This window comes from Hyposmocoma kahamanoa, unplaced genomic scaffold (genome assembly GCF_003589595.1).
Source record: "Hyposmocoma kahamanoa isolate Upper Pololo Valley unplaced genomic scaffold, ASM358959v1 114, whole genome shotgun sequence".
Taxonomy (NCBI): Eukaryota; Metazoa; Arthropoda; class Insecta; order Lepidoptera; family Cosmopterigidae; genus Hyposmocoma; species Hyposmocoma kahamanoa.
Window position 1 is genome coordinate 3,091,729 of NW_020653383.1, and position 23,901 is coordinate 3,115,629.

The 23,901-nt window shown below is 36.9% G+C and overlaps 1 protein-coding gene across 1 annotated transcript in view; it reads left to right on the plus strand.

Annotated features, from left to right (window-relative positions):
- Positions 1 to 916: 916 nt before the first annotated feature.
- The window catches only part of LOC113239639 (visual system homeobox 2-like), a 152,626-nt gene continuing 129,641 nt past the window's right edge, over positions 917 to 23,901 (plus strand). Inside the window, exon 1 of the mRNA XM_026476701.1 lies at positions 917 to 1,455. Within this exon, the coding sequence (XP_026332486.1) occupies positions 1,155 to 1,455 (301 nt within the window). The 5' untranslated portion in view covers positions 917 to 1,154. The remainder of the gene's footprint in view (positions 1,456 to 23,901) is intronic.

Consider the following 23,901-nt stretch of genomic DNA (forward strand, 5'->3'; position numbering starts at 1 on the left):
AGGGTTTATCACAGAGAATGAATAATAAGTATTATTATATATAACTTTTTTCTCGAACTCAGGCGCAGCTTATACTCGTACAATGACAGTAAATTGGTATTATCGTCACCACCTTTGAAAGCTCTATATGGGTCTGCCATTGATATTATATTTCGCGTGTAATGTGATCTATGACATCCTAAGACGTTCAATGGAGGTTTTAATTATTTTTTATTTTAAGTAAAACTTGAGTCTCTCTCAGACAGGTTGCTGTGAATGGAATAATTAATAATACATTATACATTCGGCTGCAAGAGACCGCGGGACCGCGGGCCAACGGCGGACCTACAACAGCCCACGGAGCCGTGGTCGCGGCCGCGAGCCTATTCATTTCTTACAATTAATCAAGATTAAATCAAACCAGCTCGCACCGATGGATTTTAGACTTTCATGTCACTTGACTATTGTCTGATTTCGAACGCCGCGAAGTGCGAGGGGCGTGTCCGCCGCGAAGAAATCTGGCCAATAGAGTGCGGTAACAAAATATCCGTATTGGCTATTAGCAGGCCCCGCCCCTCCCACCCGCGCTACACACCCGCTTCGAGCTTTACATCCGAAAGGGCTGGTGTAGAGTACGGCTTTATACTCGGGTAGGCTCCTTTGGAAATAAGGGGTATGTTTGTTGATGAAGGACAAAAGGGCACAAGTGCTTTGCCGAGGGTAGTGAATTATGCTGATTCGTATCTAAAGTAGATTTAGACTGGTCGTGTCGGTGGCGCGAGGGGGAGGCTCGTTTTTAGGCGCGCGACGCGGCGCGCCCGCCAGACGCGCTCAGGTCGCCGCCGCGAGCGCTCATGTCGCGAAACGCCTAACACCCAACTTCACCATTTGCGCGAATTTTCCGCCGTCACGAAAAAATATTCCTCAATTCAACCCCAAAACGTTAGGTCTAATTTTCAAAGCTATTTCTCTTAGTTCTTAAAAGTGTAGCCTGGACGATTTATCAAAAGTGTATTTAGTCAAATTAGAGACTTAGAAAAATTTTAGAGTACCTAATTGAAACTACGACCTAAGTAATATTGTGATATAAATTATAAGAAGCTCAAGACTATAATGAGGCGAATCAGAAAGTAAAGCTGGGGGCAGACTATAGCGAAGCGAACGCTCAACTCGAGATGCAGGCTATGAGCGCAAACGCGAGTGCGCCGCGGGCGCCGCAACGGTCGCCATTCGCGATACAAGAGCTATTGGGCTTATCGGATAACCGAGAATCGCGAGAGCGATACTTTGAAAGCCGCGACACCGACCGAGTGTTGAACTTGTCGGAGAGCCGCGAGCCACGATCGGCATATACACCACAATTCCCGCTACCAGCATCAGTAGCCAGCAGAGTAGCGTATGCAGCAGCGTTCAACGCGCAAGCAGCTGTCGCCGCCGCCTTCTTACCTGGCCCGCCACTGCTGCACCCTCCACCGGGTAAGTGTTTACCTTAACGTTGTAAAAACGTTACAATAGACCCGGTAAATTTAGAAGTATGATTCTAATAAGAATTTTAACGTAATGTTACTAAAGACAATGAAGCGCGTTATAAATAGGGTGGAATAAAAAATTGGTCCCATAAACGGTGCGGGCGGCGGCGGCGCTATTGTGGCTTAATTAGCGATTTGCTCTTAATAATTAGCGTCTTGCGTCTTAGTGCTGTCGCGGGACAATGCGCTGCGCGCTTTGAGGTGCCGTCGCCGAAGCATATCGAGTTTCCAGCCCACACTTTCCTTATAAAATCTTTAGATTATAAAGATAAAGACACAACAGCAGAATTTTATTTATTTAATTTCATTGGAGAGCATTTGACAAGATTGACGCAAAAACTTGATTATAATCTATCTCATCCGATGTAGAGTTTTTTAACTAAATGTTTTTAAAAAATATAAAAACCCTTTTTTAGGTGAGTCTATATAGGTCTTTAGTGTGTCATAGTGTCTTTTTTATTATTCTAATCTATTGCACGAAATATAACGAATACTAGTTTGATAATGAAAATGAAGACAAGTAAAAAAATATATTAAGAAGAATAAAGAAGACAATATCAATTGACGGTAATATTTAATTTAATGTTGTTTACACAATTTTCTGTAACAAAATGAGCCTAAATTTATTAATTCGTTAGTGAAATATGCTACGTATTTACGTTGTGATAACAAAGGAAATCTTTTATTGGTTTGATCAAATAGTAGATGACATAAATCTATAAAGATATTGAGACAAATAGTAATTGTTTTATGAAAAGTAGTGAAAGACATAACATTAATGCGAGGAATAAAAATAAACAGTCTGTGCTTGACAGTCATCTTCACAAAGTCACAAATTCATTTAAGGGACAATGTACTTATATGCTTCCATAATAAGATTCTGGTTGATATTCAAAATTTGCCATTCACAAGGTTTAAAACTATAGTGAATTAAAAATTGTATATAGGAAATGAAACTATTTTTCCGGATTTAAATTGCGTATATTTGTTTTTTCAAACAAACCAACGTTTCGGGCCCTTTACAGGTCCCACGGTCACGGTTGACGGAAAAACTTTATACTATTAATTTATTGTACAGTTTCTGCGTACTTGGATGAAAAAAATCCGTGGGAGTGACCCGTTTAGTTCAGTTTGTCTCGATATTTGAAATAAATATTGTAAAGTATAAATGTGTACAAATGTTTAATTACAACGAGCAATCCCTAGAGTTTCTTGCTCATTCTTCTTAGGGGAATCTGCCTTATGAATAAGCAATAGAGTTCAATCTATATGACGACCTCCGTGATCGACTGGCTTGCGGTGTACAAAGGTTTTCATGGTGTCAGCATCTCTGAGGTCCCGGTTTCGATCCCGGCCGGGTCAGTGTAGAAAACTAGTTTTTCTATATTATCTCGGGTCGGGGTGTTTCAGATACCGTCGCTGTTTCCGATTTATATAACACAAGTGCTTTAACTACTTTGGAATCAGGACAACGTTTGTAATGTTATCTAATATTTATTACTAACCTATTTCAAAAAAAGGAGGAGGTTCTCATATCGGTCTTGATGATTATTTTTTATTGGAAAGAGGATACCTCAGTATTGGTCCCATTTAAATTTGAAGAAAATATTCCACCTCTAAGGGTAGCAAACTAGGGGATGTTTCCGGTAACCGATTTCAATAAAACTTGGCAAATAGGTAGATGTAACTGCACGAACTTATGAGGTCGGTTTTTTAATAAAAATGTTACAATTATTATAATGATGGTTTCAGATGTAATTGACTTACCTGTGAAATAAGGATTGAGTCTGAGGCTTGAGTTGCGAGAACGAATGTGGACGGAAACCTGAAAAGAGCTTGACATTAAGATAACCTTTTATATTATTATATTATATCTTCAAAATCGGATAACTACGAATTTAAAACATTAGTATTTTGGTTTTGACTTCGTTTAACTACTATAATAATGATAGTTTGTCAGATAATCACTTTATCTGGTCCCAAACTACACAATTCTTTATATTATGAGTACCACAGCAACCGAATTAAAAAAATATGATTGAATGATCGTTTTTATTACACAAACACTTATTTTAAGTACATTTTAGATTACTGTACTTATTATTCCATTACCTGTTCTGAAACTAGGACGGGGTACTACCCAGGGTGCCCAGATCACATCCAATTTAGAAAAGTTCCTTTCCCAAATTCATCCTACCGGGTAACGAACCTGAGACTTCCTCATCTAGCGCCCATAGAGCAAACCATTGAATCACTCAGATTGCCAAAAGGTAATGAATAGTTAGGGTTACTTAGTTCAATAATCTAGGATCTTGTTTAGTCGACAACCTCAATTGCATTTGTTACCGACTACAACTGACTTGTTTAAAATTTGAAGTCGCGTTTTTATTAAATTTCATACAAAATACTTTTATTATCTTTGTAAAAACTACAATAATAACGGAAAAAATGATATAGTATAACTTTCTGTTTCATGTACAATAAAAAAATTGTAATATGTAATTACGTTATTTTGTATTTGTTTTAAGAAATGCCTTGAAATAAGATGTTTGTGCAGTAAATTGTAAATTAAACAGTATAGTGGTGCTACAGTTAAAATAAGCGTAGCTAAATTTGCTGCAAATTTTGTGCCGTGCGACATCTGCCGTCGGCAACCGATTTTGCAAAATTTTACCTAATTGTTCAATATACTGCGTTTTCTTTTCCTTCTTTTTTGTCTTCTAGCGGTAAGTGTTCTAAATAGCCACCTGCGGATAATAATAAAAAAATACATTGACTGATAAGTGCATTGTATAGTTCTAAACAGGAACAGAACAATTTAAATTGAATTTTAGATTTGTGTGGACATTTTTAAGTTCAAAAGTTACGGGATACAATATTAATTTATGCAACGTATATTAGTTACATATTTATGTTAGTTACATTTTATTGTACTATAATGTTACCTACTTTTGCATTTTAATCATAACTTAAAGTTACCGTCACAACTTGCTTAACAACAACAAAGACGATAAGAAGTCTAATATCTACTTACCTATACCTACATATAAATATACTATAGAGACTACTTCCTAGTTCTTAGTGAAAGAGTACGTCCGGGGAAGTAGTAAGTAAGAAGTGCCACCTTACCTATTTCTGCCGTCAAGCAGTAATGTGAGCATTACTGCGTTTCGGTTTTGATGGATAAGGGTGTGGTCAAATTAAAGCACAAGGGACTTGTGTTGTTGTCAACTTATGTTGTGTTGTTGCCAACTTATGTTGAGACATAAGTTGACAACAACACCACCCTGTGGGGTGACGGGTGCAGTGGCAATGCTACTGAGATTTTTGCGATTTAAAGTTCTGGGTGGCATTGCAACTTGGATAGGCGTGTCGCTCACTACGAAACGCACGAGTAGTTCTTCCCGTCACTTTATATCGTAAAAGAAAATAGAAGATAATAAAATATCTATAGAATTTAATTAGTCACTAACATTTAAGTTTGGTTTTCGGAACAATAATTAAGAAAATTGTAGTGGCTATAAAGTGCAAAAAGATTACTTTTCTTCATGTACGCTTATTACGGTTACATCTTTGTTTGTATTCTTAAACAGAATGAAATAAAACCTCAAACTTAAATTTAAGTTTTAATCGTTTAAGATGTGATAACTATTAAAACCAATATCAAAACCATAGCATCTGCTACACAAAGCTGTTAGCGACAAAAGCTGTCTCTAAACAATAGGTGTTCAATAATACGTTTAACCGGCTGCGCTTGCGCCTCGGCCGGCGGAGCGTCGCAGCCAATCAACATTCAAATTATTATTAAGCACATTGGTTTAAATTAAACGGTTTATTAAACATATGAGTAAATGATTGAGGCCTAAGATGGTTTGTAACTATCTATTCCAACAAAAATTTAAACTTTAAAACAAAAAAGTAACTTTACAAGACACGTTTATTTATGATTATGAATACAAAGATCGAACACACAGAAAAAAAGACGAAAAAAACCAGGAAAAATTTTTGTCATTGTCAAAATGTTAAATTAAGAAAAAAAAAACAGTATTACCTAGGTGTTATTCCACTTCTTATAAGGCGTATCACGCAACCTATGGTGTTTCTAAGTCCTGTAGTTATAGAGTTTCTTTATTGTGTATGAATCAACATATTTATTTACTCGATTGCAGTGTAGCCAAAATGAGGAGCAATGTTTTTCACGTGTATGTATATATGTACGGTTTACAACCGCACATTTTTCTTCCGCTTACCTTGCGCTCTACTTTGTGTCCTACTGTCCGTGGCCTACTGTCCGTGGCTTACATACATTACATGGGCACATAAGTAGGCAAGTAATTTTAGTGTTAAACGAGCATTCACTTCATCTAGACATCTTGAGTGTTTATACATTCATTCATATATCTTAACGTAACAACAACGTAAGAGATACACATCCTCAACGAGGCTTGTATCTTCTTACTTTATTAATAAACTTTATACTTTTATCATCTATCAATTTAAACAATTAGGCGTCAATACTATAGCGTAGTATTGGCCCCTACAATATAATTAATACATGTATGTTCCTATTTGCCGCCCAAATGTTTCTACCGCCTATATATACAAACAATTCGGTGTTGATAAATTTGTGGTAACATCTACAATACCACCCTTCCCGTGAAACGTGTAAGTAGGTATATACATGTTATGATATCGCAGGGTAACAAGACGTCAAAACCAATGTTTAAAGATAATCACGATATATATAATAAAAATCCTTGAAATAATCAAGTTTAAAACACTATTTACAAAATGCTTTTAAGTTTGAAAACAAGATTCGTTTAATCTCGTGTTCAATTGACATAGAAATGACATATTACGTTCTTTTGTTTTAAGGTTCTTTCTTACCATGGTCATTGATCCGCCTCGAGCTTTTTCTGTTCTGTTATATTAGTAGTTTTCGAAATTAGAAACCATTTCATATGATTTTTAACCAGTTTAGACACAAACTTGCAAGGGTCTTTAATAAGAAAAAATAGTTCTGCTTATACATTAAGTATTAATCCGCCTTGCTTTCAATTTATATTCTTTTTTGTTGGTTTGTTTGAAAAAACAAACATAATTTAGATCCGAAAAATATAGTTTTTTATCCAATGTTCTACACATTTGGATATGAAACTTTTTTATTTTATTCGCGAAAATCTGAAACTCGATATCGTAATTTAAGCTTATATTAAATATATTGACAGAACCCTAACACACAGAGTGTTCATAAAAATCTTTCCATCCACCATCCACCACCACCACCACCAGAACCATCTTTCTGTTCTGAAATTTAATTTTATTCAAATATGGAATCTTCAAAAGGGAAAATAATGAGAATACTAAACAACCAGCTTTTTTCATCATTAGTATCACGGACAATAACGGCACCTCTTCCTTCACCTCACAAAAATCGTCTAAAAGAACGTGTTATGACATTATCTCTGCAGCCCTCTACGACCTTCCACAACGCATTTGAACAAGTACAAAGCTGAATTCTCAATAGACGACACCTCGCACAAAACTCCTGCGCACAAAGAGGCTGAACAAGACAACACATCTCACACCTTACACAATACGCTCTTTATGCGGTGAATAAACGAATAATCAAGATAAAGACTCAAAGGGCTAAATTAGTGGTCACTTGTTTAGGGTTTAAAAGATTTTTCGCGTTTTGTGCTTATTGTTTGTTTGACGTAATTTCTGATCTGAGGTCGGATTACGTTACTACCGCTGAAAGAAAGATAATGAGACATATTGGAAAGCTGTTTGTATTTACGGTGTTTCTCATTAATACGTCCCACTGCTGGGCATGGCTCTCCCCTCCAGCGAGGATTTTAGGGCAATTTTTTTTTAAATATACCTAATATCAAATGACGGGTCGAACAAGTCGTGGTGGTAAGCGACACACCTGTCCAAATGCAGCTTAGGGCTTTAAATCATAAAGATCTGACGGGCTCTGTCACTGCGTTCATCACCCTGAGACATAAGTTGACAAGTCCCATGTGCATGTAATTTCACCAGCATTCTTACCTTTCTAAACCTGCAAAGACTTGTGAATCTCAACGTGCAAGCTCATCGAATTTCATTCCGCACATAAATTCCGAAAAACAAATTGCAAGTCTGGATTCGAACCCAAGACCTCTGCGTGAAAGGTGGTAAGTCAAATGATTAGGCTACCACGGCTCACTTTTTCTTTTTTTTTCGTATATCTGTCCTTATATATTTTTGTCCTACTTATTGTTAAAAACGATAATAGTTAATGTATAATATATGGCGACTTCCTACCATGGGTCAAATCTTGGTACTGAGAATTTTAAATGTACACCATATCTACCACGTAAGTACTTACAATCGAAGTTGTTATTTATCAAATATTATTTATTTATGGAGCTATCAGCTTCAAAAGGCAACAAAGATTTATGAAACTCAAAACGTAATATACCTACTTCAAACTAAAAGTTAGTTCACGACGGGTTCATGTCAAAATAGTAGGTAACTATTGTTCTTTTATAATATTATTGTAATTGTATTGTAAATGTTTTCTAATGACTGTTTGTACAAAAATAAATGAAAAAAAAGAACATAATTTCAATGTAACAAAAATTCTTGTGCGAACTGGGAGATATTTTTAAAACCTGCGTTCCATTTTCAGTAACATTCTAAACGATATTTTATATCATAAATAAAATAACCTGATCATTACAGACTACTAAAAAAACCGACATCAAAAGTTCGTGGTAATTACATCTATATATATTGCCAAGTTTTATTGAAATCGGTTATCGGAAAGTGCGCGAAACCGGATTCATCTAGTTTACCACACTTAGAGGTGGGATATATTCTTAAAATTTTAATGGGTGGTCCCATTTAAATATTGAGGTACCCTCTTTCCAACAAAAAATAAATAACCAAAATCGGTTCACAAATACCAGAGTAATAGCGTAACAAGCTTAAAAAAAACATACAGTAGAATTGAGAACCTCCTCCTTTTTTTTGAAGGTGGTTAAAAAACAATAATACTATTCAGTCTAGAAAAATACTGAACCTGAAAAATGGTGCAGAATCATTTCGATTTTATATAGTAAAGCGGTAAACAGCTGATTAGTGAAAATTCGGCAGTGGAATGTAGGTCGACGAGGGCTGGATCCAACGTAGCCATCGCCGGCACGCATGCCGAATCGGCGGCACACATTAGCACGCTCATTATCTCGGAGCGGGCTCGGTCGCGGGGTGGGTACACACCCTTACAAGTTACAAAACACATAACCTTAATGACAGTTGTAAAATGTTTAACTTTACTCTTCAGTGGTGATCTACGCTCAAAGTAGTGTTTCAAATGATACTATCTATCTTCTAATAGTTTTAGTTTATTTTGCCAAACAAACGATACTTGCGTAAGTAGGTACTAAATATTATATTTGTTACTTTATAACATTTAATTTGCGACAACATGACAGAATAACTTACGTATTGTATATCTTGATACTTGATCCACAATTTTGTACCTATTTAAATACATCTAAGGTTTAATATTGAATAAAGCGAAATGAAATTAATGTATACAACCAATTAGATTTTACTGATACTGCCTCCGTGGTCGAACGGTTACCATGCCGGTCTGTCACGCAGAGGTCCCGCGTTAGATTCCCGGACCGCGGCCAGGAGAAATACTTGTATGGCCTACATTTATTACTGTCATCAGTTGTGGTTGTCTATGCGAGTGTCCATGGCATCTGCTGTACAAGGTTTTCCTAGTGCGGGGCTATGTGTGCGTTGTTTATTTAGTTCTTTATTTACGGTCATGATGTTTTACTATCATGATATTGATTTAACTTTAACTGCCTCCGTGGCCGAACGGTTACCATGCCGAACTGCCACGCAGAGGTCCCAGGTTCGATTCCCGGGCTGGGAGAAATATTTGTATGGCCTACATTTATTTCACTCGTGAGTTTGTCTGGTGTTATTTGTGGTTATCTATGTGTGTGTCCATGGCACCCGCGACACAGGGTTTCCCTAGTGCGGGGCTATGTTGAGTGTGTGCGTTATTATTATTATTGTTTGATTTATTTTTTGAATTTACTCCACTAGTTTTATTATATACGAAATCGAACACAAAGAAAAATTCCTTCAATCTGACAGGTCCTTTCAGATTGCAAATATTTTTCTTCGTGTTCGATCTTTGTATTATTAATTAAAACCTATTACGAAGTACTGAAGTACGTTCACAATAAGATTTTTGGGATAATCGAAACCCAGAGCGTGCCAGTCATAGCAAAGGCTTGACAGGCACTGCCGCTACCCGTCACCTTGCAACATAAAATTGTTGAGTTCCCATGTGCCTGAAGTTTTACTAGTACCATTAATTAATTACCCATTAAAACCGGAACGCAATGGCAGAAATAGGTATGGTGGCTCTACTCTGCTCTATTCCTACTAAATACTTTTTACGTCCTTTTTTCTTTTGGTGTGTTATTTTAAGTGCTTTATATATTTAAACACGAGGAACAAATTACAACTTTAATACTCTGTATTTTAACACCGGTTATAGGTATCCAAATCCCATTAATTCTTAATTTTCATTGTCATTCTCGGACTGCTGTTCACTACCTAATTTCCATAGCAAACTTTATTAAATAACTTTTTTTTACAACATCAAGTGACTGATGGTAAGCTACACACCTGTCTATAACAGTTACAGTGTCATTCAGAGCTTTAAATTGCAAAGATCCGAGGGGCACTACCACTGCACCCGTCACCCTGAGACATAAGTTGACAAGTCCCATGTGCCTGTAATTTCACCAGCACCCTTACCCTTCAAAACCGGAACACAGTAATGCTGACATTACAGCTTGGCGGCAGAAATAGGTAAGGTGGCAGTACTTCCCTGGACGAATTCTTTCACAAGGAGCTCTACTGCTACTAATTTTTTATCGTGCAATATTATTTAATATTCGAGCATTGTATCGTGAAATATCATTTAATAATTACGCGATAATATACTCGAATATTTAAATAATACAAATTGCCACGGAAATTAAATTATTATTAGATATTAATTAAGGCCACGTGAATTATTAGTAGTGAACACTAGTCCGAGGATGACCGTTCACATAAACTTATCTAATAAGAAATTACTACAATTCGAATAAACCAACAGTTGATTTGTCAATTGTGCATAATCGCAGGCCCCGTACCCCGTCGCCGGCAGCAGCTCATACAACACCGTACTCATACATACAAACGGTGAACATTATGGGTTGTCATGAGGTTAGTGTGTGTTAACCCTTCTGGTGCGACCAGTTTGTTTTGAGTGGTACAAGTTAACGATGAACGCGATGATTGTTTATTTAGAAAAAAAAACAATTGGTTTCATGTAATATAACTAAAGATTGCTTTGTCGCTTTGATTTCTAAGCTATTGAGAATGCGCAGTAGCAATACCTTTTGGTAATTTCTTCGACGTAATTATTTTATTTATAGTTCTATATTTAATCTGCGTAGGTACATACTACACCTAGAAATTCGCGATTCACTACGGAAAAGTAGAACTTGCAAAAGTTAAAAATTACAATATTATTGAGATACAGCACTATTATTTTTAGTAGCAGTAGAGCTCTTTGTCACCTTACCTATTTCTACCGCCAAGCAGTAATGTGATCATTACTGCGCTTCTGTTCTGATATTTTTTCATTAAATATTATTGTAGCTAGATGGGTGGACGACATATATATCCTGGTGTAGGTTTTTAAAAATCGTAAAGCATTCTATTACGATTTACGACATTTACGATTACGGACATCAGAGGGCGCGGTAGGCCACCGCAGCGCTGTTGGACGACATCCGACGACACGGAGGTCGGGACTGGATTAGTCGTGCACAAGATCGCCAAAAGTTGAAGAAGAGGGAAGAAGCCTATATCCAAGATTGGATAATAAGATGGCCGCCATGATGATGATGATGATGATGACTCTATTACGAATTTAAATAAAGAAAAAATAAAACAATTCAAGTCAGTTAATTTAAATTAATGCTATTCTATACTGGTAGGTTGGTAAACAGCGACTGGACATGAAAACTGACCAAGGTGTCATCATCAGTTAACCGTAGATCTTTGATTGCACTGATGAAATGGTATTAATTATATGTGTGCAAGTGTGCACTCTCAATTGTGACATGGTATGGTATGCCATACCATGTGTTGAGCCAGTTTGTAGGTTAGTTTGTCAATCTGGTCAACTATGGGACGAAGTGGAGTGTCAGCTTTATATCAGTGCAATCAAAAATCTACCGTTAACTGATGATGATACCATAGTCAGTTTTGACATCCAGTCGTAATTTAGATTAGTTTATTGGTAAACAGTAAACCAAAATAATAATAATATAGGTAATGTACCATACAACCACACTAATTACGAGATCTCAAAGTGGGGAATTCCCTGAAGGTACTATGAGTGCCACAGCAATACATTCACTCTTCAATTCGACCAGAACTTATTTTACAATTGGTCTTACTGGAAATCGAACCCGGGACCTCCTCATCTTGCGCCCATTGGGACATTGAGGTCATCATGAAATTAACAATACAATTACTGTTTTACTCAGGTACAGTGCATTTATATAAACGCGTAGAGCCAATAAGAATAAAAAGCTACTGGAAACTATATTTTTTGGATGGAATTGGTTTCCTCGCGGCAATGTACGCAATTTCTGGCTGCGTTTTGCCGTTAAATGGTTAGGCTTATTAATACGTTTGGCAAAGTAACGTGCACTTTATTTTTTCTAGAATATACGTTTCATATAAAACTTATTTATCATGTGACATTATTATTCGTTAGTAGTAATTTTAGAGAGCTCCTTGTGAAAGAGTTATTTCAGGGAAGTACTGCCACCTTACCTATTTCTGCCACATATATGTATAAGAGTGCTAATGAAATGACTGGCATATCGGACTTGTCAAGTTATGCCTCATGGTAACGGGCCCCCATGCATACCCCTCTGATCTTTGCGATTTCAAGTTCTGAGTGGCACTGCAACTGGCGTGTCGCTTATCACCAGGCGCACGACTTGTTCGTCCCGTCACTTGGTATTATAAAAATAAAACCTATTATACGTTTTACTACCGGGCACTTCTAAGAGCGGTTACACAAGGCGACTTTTAGCAGCGATGCAAACGCGATGCAGTAGCGATGCAGTCGTTAATCGTCTAACTTTACACACGCGCACGATTTTAAGCAGCTATGCAAACGCGTGATTGCATCGCCACACTTGGGATTCATAGGCGATTGCATCGATGCAGTCGCGCGTTTGCATCGCTGCTAAAAGTCGTCGTGTGTCTACTCTAAGAAGAGCTTAGTCCTAATCAATTTGGGGACTAGGTATAAAGTTTTCCTAAAGGTTGTGAACTTCTCCAACATGCTGGTTTCATCAAGATATTTCCTTTACTGTAAATGCGACGATGACCACCTCCCATCAAGTGGGTCGTCTGCTCGTTTGCCTCCTTCTTTAAATAAAAAAAAAACCGTAAGCGAGAGATGTTTGCTACTAAGCATTCTCTAATGCCTGTAATTTAGAAAATTAAGTCGTAGACACATGCCGCCACAGGGCTTTGAACTATCGACCTCTCATTTAGAAGCTAACCATAATAAAAAATACGATGTTTTAAGTATAAAGCACAAGGATTGTAAGAATTAATGAAGTTAATCATGTTATGATTGAGTCAATTATGATTTTTTTTTATGATATCAAGTGATGGGATGAACAAGATCGTGCGCCTGATGGTAAGCTCGTGTAGCTAGCTGTCTATAACAGTTGCAGTGCCACTCAGAGCTTTAAATCGCAAAGATCTGAGGGGCACTTCCACTGCGCTCATTACCCTGAGACATAAGTTGACAAGTCCCATGTGTCTGTAATTTCACCAGCACCCTTATCCCTCAAAACCAGAACACAGTAATGTTCACATTACTGCTTGGCGACAGAAATAGGTAATGTGACAGTACTACCCTGGACGATCTCTTACTGCTACAAAAAAAATCTTCAAACGATCTACAAATCCACTCGACTGCTTTCAGCCTTTTTTAGTGTACTGTATTCCTTAGTTACATGACTAATTCTGTTAATAATATCATTAGATAATGATCTAAGACTAAGATAATAAACTCATGCGAAGAAATTTAAGACAGACTTTGACCTACGACGCAAAGGCGTTAGAAAAATTGACGTTATAGTACCGACGCGTAGCCGCAGCGCGCGAGCTGTGCGGTGTAGTGTATATGCTTCTAAGCATTTAGGCATATACACACTATACAGCCGGCAACATAGCTTACGTACAGTCAAAGTTACCTGAATTACCAATCCGTGATTATTTTTTTTTTCATTTTATAGGCAAAAGGTAAACTTTAGGTTAAGATAAACTTTAGCAGAAGAAAAACCATAAACACAACATGTCAGTTATTCACTGTGTGTACATTAAAAAGATACAAATCGCGTTCACTTTCGCAACTATTAAAAATATGAATAAAATTAGTTAAATAATAATATTAATACATCACAGTGTGAAGTGCACGAGGCAAGTACAAAAGTAACTAAGTACTAAGTACAAAATTATCATGAGCAAAGAGACGCTACGTAGGTGATGCTGTGTGGAGGATTGTACTCATGGAAAGCGCGGGGGCCGCGAGAGGTGCGGGGTATTCGGCTCGACACCTTAGCACAATGCAAGCTGCTAATAGCTAGTTTCACACCCCTAGCTTTTTACACATGGGTTTGCTTGCTATATTGCTCATATTTACTAACATCACAAATGAAGTCTCAAAAAAATCCATATTGCATATTAAATGTGAAGTGAGGGCTACACAGTAAAGTAGTTGTATAACGCTGTATTCATGGGTGGAATTACTTTCATATTTATATGTTTTGTGAAAATATCTACTCCGCTACTTTTTATTATTATTGATGCAACTAAGTTAGAACTGAGTTAAGCTGTAGTGCTCCTTGTGAAAGAACCTTACCTTTTCTGCCGCCAAACGGTAAAAGAGCATTGCTGCGTTCCGCTTTTGAAGGACAAGGGTGTTGGTGCAATTCCAGGTACGTGGGAGTTGTCAACTTATCTCAGGATGACAGGTGCAGTAGCAGTGCTTTGTAACTTACAGCTTCATGTGTAATGCAACTGATACCGACAGGCTTGTCGCTTACCACCAAGAGCACAACTTGTTGCAAGACCGAAGGCATTTCTTTTGTATTTGTTCGGTATTCGTATCAATAATAATTTTTATGTAAAACAAGTAAGTTAACACCCTGTCTAAATAAAACAAAAACTTTGTTGTATAATGAGCTGTATGTCTATACGTCTGTAGAACGATAATCGTTGCATGAACTTGTTTTAGGAAGTGTTTTCGTTATTTACACTGCCAAAATACAATTGAAAATTGTGCTTCACATCATTCACAAAGCGTTCAAGATTGCAGTTTTTAAATGAACAGTTTGTATAGTTTGAAGTGTGGTTCAGCAAATGACACGAAAAGAAGCAGTAATGAAAATGGTTTTCAGCTCAGTATAGTACTATCGTATCAAATCCACCCTGGACGTCCTAGCAGAGTGTTATGCAATTTCTTTACAACAAAAATATATCAGCTTTTATCTATGGAAAAGAAATATTAATTCGATTTTCGATTTATATACCTTATTGTGTAAAGTAAAATTATAATAGCTGTATACAAATTTGTTATATCTAAAGTAAAGTAGGTAAGTTAATCCACCACGCAATCCTAAAGAGGCACAGAATTTTTTTATAAATTTAATTTATTTTAAATGTCGGAAAACAGCTGCGCATTAGCGACACCGTGTGGCTCTATCATGCTACAGTATGAAAATCGCTAGGGACACGAGTGTCTCTGAGACCCGTGCCAGGTCAAAGGTCACTTTTTACGTAATTAAGCTTAAAAATTACGAAAAAGTCAAAAAGTACTTCTCGCAGCTTTTCTCAAAATACTGTTTTTTTTTATGATATCAAATGATGGAACGAACATTTGCCTTGTGGTAATCGACACGCTTGTCCATAACAGTTGCAGTGTCACTCAAAACTAAATCGCAAAGATCTGAGGTGCATTGCCACTACGCCCCTTACCCTGAGACATAAGTTGACATGTCCCATGTGCCTGTAATTTCACCAGCACCAAAACCAGAATGCAGTAGGCAATGCTCACATTATAGCCAGTGGCGTAGCGTGAAGGGTGAGAAGGGGGCCACAATTATTTTTCTTTACTTACAATTAGAAAATAAATTCCACTGTTTGAGAAAACAATATCCTGTCCACCAAAAAGGTGGCCACGGCCGGCGAACATAAAAACACTATCGAGTCGAGCCTGCCTAAACGAACTTTTGTAATCGTCAAAATAGAGGGGGCAGCACATTTATGATTGGCTCCGGGCGGCAGGAATCGACGCTACATCACGGATTACAACTTGGCGGTAGAAACAGGTGAGATGGGAGTACTGCCCTGGATGAATTCTTTCCAGAAGAGCTATATACTGCTACTAAATGCATTATGATGTTAGAGTGTATTGGTTTGACACGATAGAATAGTGAATAAAAATAATATGAATACAACCATACCGATTACCTGTACCGATACCGATTACTCTCAAAATAGGGAATTGCCTGAGGTATGAGTACCAGAGCAACGAAATTCACTCCACGCCTTTATCTCAAACACAAACCATCTAGAAAGAGTAATTTATTTAGGTTACCAAGTACTATTTAGGAGAGACTCATAGGATTCTAAAAAAACGGGGATATTAAAAAAATAACTAAAACATACCAATCTTTCTTATACCTATTTACAAGCCTACACGGGCTGTGTTCAATCTAAAATCCACATCTATGCAAATAGCAATAAAGTCCAATCTTTATTCCCACTTCAAAACTCTTTATTTTCCAGTTTCTAATTAGCCTGAAAACGAAACTACCCCCTTTGTTAGAAGAACTTAGACTTTGCGTGCTATGTGTTAAAGTCTAGACTGTAATATGGGGGTGGTGACAATAATAGAGAGCCCTCGTAGCGTGGGCTAATTTTTTTCTTTTCAGTTTTCTTTCTTTATTCGCAGTGGGACTGTATATATTACAATATTTACGTATGATTCAGGTATAATCTAGATTACCAAAGTCATTGGACGATCTATGGCCCAGTGGGAAACCTATGGCTCTTGAGGACGTTTGAATTCGATTCTCAGTAGGACCGATTTCGGATACTATATTTCGGATAGTAGCAGTAGAGCTCCTTGTGAAAGAGTTACTGCAACTGTTATGGATAGGTGTGTCCCTTACCACCAGGCGCACCACTTGTTTGTCTCGTATTATAAAAAAAGTACTATTTTTTACATTCTCGTCCGTGTGTTCAGGTTGTGCCCCTGTCTGGGGTTAATTTTGTTACTTTGGTACTCATAGTATAGAAATCCCCAGTTTAAAACTTACTAATTGGCATGGTTGTCTGGTACATTATTGTTGTTGTATAGCGCATATTAAAAAAAATGTGTTTCATGTTTGGAACCTCTGTTTCTTTAAATATTTCATTGTAGAAGTTTTTGAAATATATTGCACCTGAAGGTTACCATGGACTTTTAGAGCTATTATGAAGTTCAAAGTCATAGGCGTAAATTCAATGCCAAATTTCTGCCCCGGCGCGGCGTAGTGGTCGTTATGATTGATAGAGCTATGAATAACTTACCGTATACTCCAACTGCACTGAAAAAACAATGTGAGTGAAACAAACAATATGTTGTTTAAGGTGATCATATAACATGTTTCCACGTTCTGAGTACATCAATGATTGCAACAACCATTTTAAGTAATTAATTGAACCATGTAGTTGATTCCATTAAGTTCTTTGATGGGCTAGTATGATTAAAGTAGAAGGATTTGAGTGTAAATTAAAAGATAGCGATAGTTTTGTCCGTTTTTATATCTATTGAGATATTTTGTGAAATAACTCAGTTTTATTATGAAAATATAGATCGAACACACAGAACAATTTCATCGATCTGGTGGGACTTGAACCCATGACCATGCTGCACCGTAGCATTGCTCTTACCAACTGAGCTACGAGTCCAGTTACCGAGCCGTCGGAAAAATGGCAAGTTAAGCAAGTTCTTCATATTTACAAATACAACTTTGCCTAAGTTTAAGCGAGATATTGCGAAGGAAGGAAGAAAGATTAAGGTTCATTTGTAACTACGAAAAACTTGCTTAGCTCTCAACTTTTGCTCGGTCGAAGTTAAAGTACGTGTTATAAATCTCAGCCTAATAAGCCTCAGAAACCTTACGCGTATCAGTTTTGACACTCTCAATCGCAAACTTATGAATTAGGTACGAAAATGTATTGTTTTCGATATTTGTCAACTTACAAAACATAATATACAATTCAATTACTTGTCATAATTATTAATCCAAAGATCGAACACTTAGGAAAAATTCCTTCGACCCGGCTAGATTCAAACCAACCAGCAAACCGTGCCTGACGCTATGCCAAGTAGCCACGGACATTACGAATTTTCGTATGTGCTTGTTGCAGATCTTTGTTTTTGGTTTTTAACGACTTTTGCGCCGTAGCGCCATCTGTGAAAAATCTATTTCTTCACTCAGCCAGGTACCTTTACAGCTACCGGCAGCTGCTAGAGATGTCGCTTTAATCGTTGTAATTTTTAAACACTTAGAAGAAATTCATTCGATCCAGCTGGATTCGAACTAACGTCTTCCAGCAAACAGTGGCAGACGCTATGCCAACTAAGCCACGGAACGAACTAGCGGACTTTTTCGCAATTGCGCCATGTGTGAGAAATCAGAAGGTGGTAAAACATATTGTCATTCAATGACTTAAATTTCAATAACTTGTCATTAATAATGACAAATAAATGTATATATAGAGAAACGAACACTAATAAAACTAATAAAAGTAAATAGGATTTTATTATGCGGTTTAAAATGACGGTAGAGAAACCGGACCTACTTAGTGAATGTAAAGCAATACATACATACGTAATTAATAAGGTAGGTAGTAGTTAATTTCAATGGGCTTCATGAATAAATTCCTTTTATATCTATCTCGCTTTGCACACAGAGATGAAAATAACTCACCATAAATAGGCAGTTATGCAAATATCGACCATTATCAGTTGACATAAAGCCATTCCATAGCGCGAATACATTTCACTCCCGCTCGTTTAATAAATAATAGAATCTCCACCATTAAATAACTCTTGGCAAATAAGCGCCCAATTTATATTCAGCGTGGATTATCATAATCGTAGAAGAGAGACGGGAGATGGGAGAGATGTTTTGGTTAGAGCGAGGTGGAGCATCGGGCGTCAGTGGAGCGACCTAAAAGTTGGTTTATTGGAGTATTCATTATGTAATGGTGCGATCATTTGAATTATTATGATATATACATATAACTGCATTACATACTGAAACGTACTGACCACTATTTACAATGTACAGAAAATGCATGTCTCCCTGGGTATATCATAATTATACCTATGATTTAAATTAATTTAAAGTAATAAACTTAAAGCACAACGTGCTATTGACCGTACGCAATGTGATTCATTGAGCATTATTCATCGGACAATTGTCTTGAATAGTAAGGTACCAATTTGAGAAGATAATTATACCTTTTGATTTTATTCTAAAGTAAGGTTAAATGATTTAAAATGCACATTTAAGCGTATTTCGCCCTTTTGTAATGGTAATTAGGTAAAAAGTCGCTTAAAACAGAAATGACTTCTCGTCGGCAGGGTGTCACTAACTTCTAAGCACTTGTTTTGTTGCGCCAAAACGCACCCCCGAAAAATCTATACCGTACCCCGCCCCGCGCGGCCCCTGTCCCACCCCCGCTGCGCCTGCTCTCCAGTTTTGGACTTTTTAACCCAAGATGGCTTAATTTACCGCCCCGTTATTGTACGTTTCTTAAAAAATCTCCGTTGGAATCGCGTTCGGTGTGTATTATTGCTAGGGTCATTCCTGTTTCGACGCAATATCCACAATTATTATTAAATTGCAAGTAATATATTTAAAGAAACGAATATTTGATTCAAAATAAAAACGTTTTGCATAAAACATTTTTAACACCTTTTTGTGTTAAAAAAGGACAGTGAAATACTACTAAATAATAATCAATGTTACATGAATCAAAGTATTCATAAGCGACTCATTCAATTAACCATTAAAGGGAGTTTTTAGGTTCGTAGCTACTACATGAGCCAGTGCTAGCAGAGTTTAAACCCTAGCCGTCAGATATATTAAGGTTTAAAGGCGCCAATACACACGATTCCTCATTTCGGTCGATCATCACAATTTTCGTATCGGTCCGTCTCTACTCCCTTAGCGTTCAAGTGGCAGCTTGAAACGACGGATCGCGAAGATAAATCGTCCTGTATATGGGGACCTTAATAACCCCGTTAACGTAATGTTAAATATGTGAAAAAAGTGAAGGTCTTTTTATGTTAAAGGTCTCTTAATTGGACTACCCATTTAGAGACTGAAAAGATATACAATATTTTTACTGCATTGTTTTCTAAATTACTACAAATTATTTAAAAAGCTTACAATATGTTTTTAGACGAATCTACCTAGTTGTTTCTTAGTTATAAATCTTGGTGATATCACAGATATTTATCGAATGCGTCAAATTCAGAAAGCTAAGAAAAACATTATCCAAATTAAAATTAAAAGAAATCAAATTTTGATTTGATAATTAAAATCTCTAGAATAGAGTTGCGGGTTACGGGTTACAGGTGCACAAGAAGAGTAAATTGATATGCCATCTTATAGTACTTTACTCATTTATAAAGCGATTATAGATGGAAACAGGATATGGTAGACCTTGAACCAAATCTGTACCAAATTAGGGATATCCTTAAAAAGGCTAGGTTATACGTAAAAATATATAAGACATTGATATGAGTGGAGGAGACTAAAGAAGTTTGTCAGGAGCTTATCAGATAGAGGTCCATGGTCTGTGTTTACCCCAATGGAAAACAAGCGTAATGATTTTTTATAATATCAAGTGAACAATTCGTGTGTCTGGTAGTAAGCTACACGTCTGACTATAACAGTTGCAGTGCCACTGTTCACTTTAAATCTTAAAAATTTGAGGGTCAGCGCCGCTGCGCCTGTCACCCTGAGGCATAAGTAGATAAGTCCCATGTGCCCTTAATTTCACCAGCAACCTTACCCTTGAAAACCGGAACACAATAATGCTTACATTAGCTTAGCGGTAAAAATAGGTAAAGTGACAGTACTTCACTGGGCGAACTCTTTCACAACGAGCTCTACAAAATGTTTATGTATTTAATACTTACTATTAAAAAATACACAATAAATAGGAAATGAAACTATTTTTCCGGATTTAAATCGCGTATATTTGTTTTTTCAAATAAACAGTCACAGTTGACTCGTTGATAGGACCTGTAAAGGGCCCGAAACGTCGGTTTGTTTGAAGAAAACAATTATACGCGATTTAAATCCGGAAAAATAGTTTCATTTCCTATGTGTAACAATCGCGAAAATCTAAGAACTCGATAAATACACAATAAAATTCATGGAAATGCGAATAACCCATATTGAGCGAAGTGGGGGAATTTTGGTCGGGGGAGGTGAAGCAATGTGGGGAGATGTTTGGCAAATGTTCAGGGATTAGCATTTAGCGGGTGGACAATACGTGGCTCCACTGGCTTCCGTGCCCGGTGAATGTTGAGAAGCCGTCTTTTGTTCTCGGGTGTTTAAGAGTTAAATTGCTTAGCCTATTTTTGATTCTGAGACTCACACGATTTGATGGGTTAAACGTGCAGAGTTTTGGACCAACAGGCCAGTGCTGTAAAGCGAAGACGGCCCAATTATAATTCCGGTTCAATGTTGCCGCTTAAATAACCATTTATATGAATCAATCTTTATATCGTGTCTTGATATATCTTCTTCATCTCGTCAAGTCAATGACAAAAACCAATGAAATACCAAACCAATTCCTTTGGCCCAGTAAACAGTCACCTCTATGTCTTATCTGTTTAGCAGGTCTTCGCGAGTGTAGCTGGTTGGACACAGTAGGCATGAGCGCACATACTTTGTGTAGGGGATCCACAAGCAGGTTTTCAGACGGGTTGATATATCCCCATTTCTATTTGATATAATAAAGCCACATGTCATACGTGACAAGAGAGTGAGAAGTACTTTTATCATATAAAGTCATAATAATAGTACGTCGTGGTAACCTAATAGCTTAACTTACCTGCCTCTCAAGCAGAGGGTTGTAGGTTGGAATCCGAACTTGCACCTCTAAGTTTTCGAAATTTTAATTTGAAATTTACCATGAGTTTTGCTGCGAAGGAAAACACATCTGCACACATCAGCAAAGTACTTTCATTTTGTAGCAGTAGAGCTCTTTGTGAAAGAGTTCGTCCAGGGAAATACTGCCACCGTATCTATTTCTGTCACCAAGCAGTAATGTTTTGTAGGGTGAGGACGCTGGTGAAACTACAGACACATAGGACTTGTCAACAATGTCTCAGGGTGAAGGGCGCGGTGGCAGAGCCCCTCAGATCTTTGTGTTTTAAAGCTATGAGTGACACTGCAACTGTTATGGCGTTTCGCTTACCACCTGCCGCTCGACTTATTCGTACCATCACTTGATGTCATAAAAAAAGCAGTAGAGCTCCTTATAATATGTGTGTGAAGTTCCCGATCCACATTGGGCCCTCGTGGGAACCACAGCCCAAGCCCTCTCACTCTTAAAGGAGGCATGCGCCCAGGAGTGGGACTACATATATGCTAGCTATTACTATTATTATTTAATAATACAAACTACTTAAACTATACGTAAAATCTCATAACTCTCCTATATCACAAAATAGTTATCGGCTAATTACATTCACAGAATTTTTAAACCGCTCTCCTAAAAAGATGTCATTTTGGTAATTTCAGTACAGAGTGCTACAAAAACCGACCTCAACAGTTCGTGAAATTACATGTTCCCCTAGTTTGCCACCCTGAGAAGTGGAATATTCTCTTCAAATTTATATGGGACCGATACTGAGGTACCCTCTTTCCAACAAAAACGAATCATCAAAATCGGCTTACAAATGGCTGGAGTTATCGCATAACATACATGTAAAAAAACATAGAGTCGAATTGAGAACCTCCTCCATTTTTTTGAAGTCAGTTAAAAATGTTACCTCCTAACTAATAACATAATAGACATTTTTAGCGAAATTCAGGTCAGCGAAACGAGTTCTGCAACCTCATATAAGCGTTTTTTTATATCTTACTTCGTTTCTGTTTTATTATGCAGCAAAATCAGTGTAATTTACAGTTTTTTAAGTGACAATAAAACTTTAAGGGCCAATATTTCGCAAGTTACTGAAATACAAATGCGTTTGCGTAGGTATGATAAGGAAGGCCGAATATATCGTGGTAGTAACAGCGGACGTATTACAAATTATATTCCAAAGGTTTTTGCCAAAAAACCAGATGCGATATCAAAGAATCCACATCCATCACTTACGCATTTGCACTCGATCGTGTGCGAAGTGCGAACTGGTTTATTCATTCGTAATTATAATTAGAACAAAAACAAGCGTTCGAGAGGCAGCGAGGGCCCGTCTTGCAAACACTATTGTGCCCACTAAAACACTAATATGAACTTTCTGGTTACGTAATAAAACTCAAATTCCATTGACTAATTAACAAGAAAAGACACATGTACCGTTCAAACAATACTTAATCTTAATAACTTGACTTAAGGTACAATTCAAATCAAATTAATTTTGTAGCCCCAGGCTTTATAGAACGCTGTAGTGACGTGCGTAATGAGTGCTGTGGAATATTATGGGCATTCGTTTGGTGATTAAAAAATACTGAAATAAATCTTATTTGTAACTTTTTCCTGTCCAAATATGTTAAGTCTTATGATGTTTTAATTCATGCCCGTGATTTACGTATGTTAAGAATAATGTGTAATGAAATGAGCGAAGAAAAGTAGTGCTTTTTGCAATGTAATACGAATTATAGAAATACAGATAATAGATGGATATCCTATTCATTCTTTTAAATAAAGACTTTAACAAAAAATTGTCTTGTATAGATCGGATTAACGGGTATATTAACATATACCTAGGTATATTTCTACATGGTATATGTTATTATGCTTGTTACAAATTTCCTTTTCGACATTAGTCTTAATATTTTTGTGGACATAAAAATAAAATATTGCTGCGTATTGCTTTTATTTTATTACCTTATCAAATATTTACTCTCATTGGAATATTTAATCTCATTATATCTCATTTAAAATCCTGAGAAATTAAAATTTTGTATTAAGAGAAAAA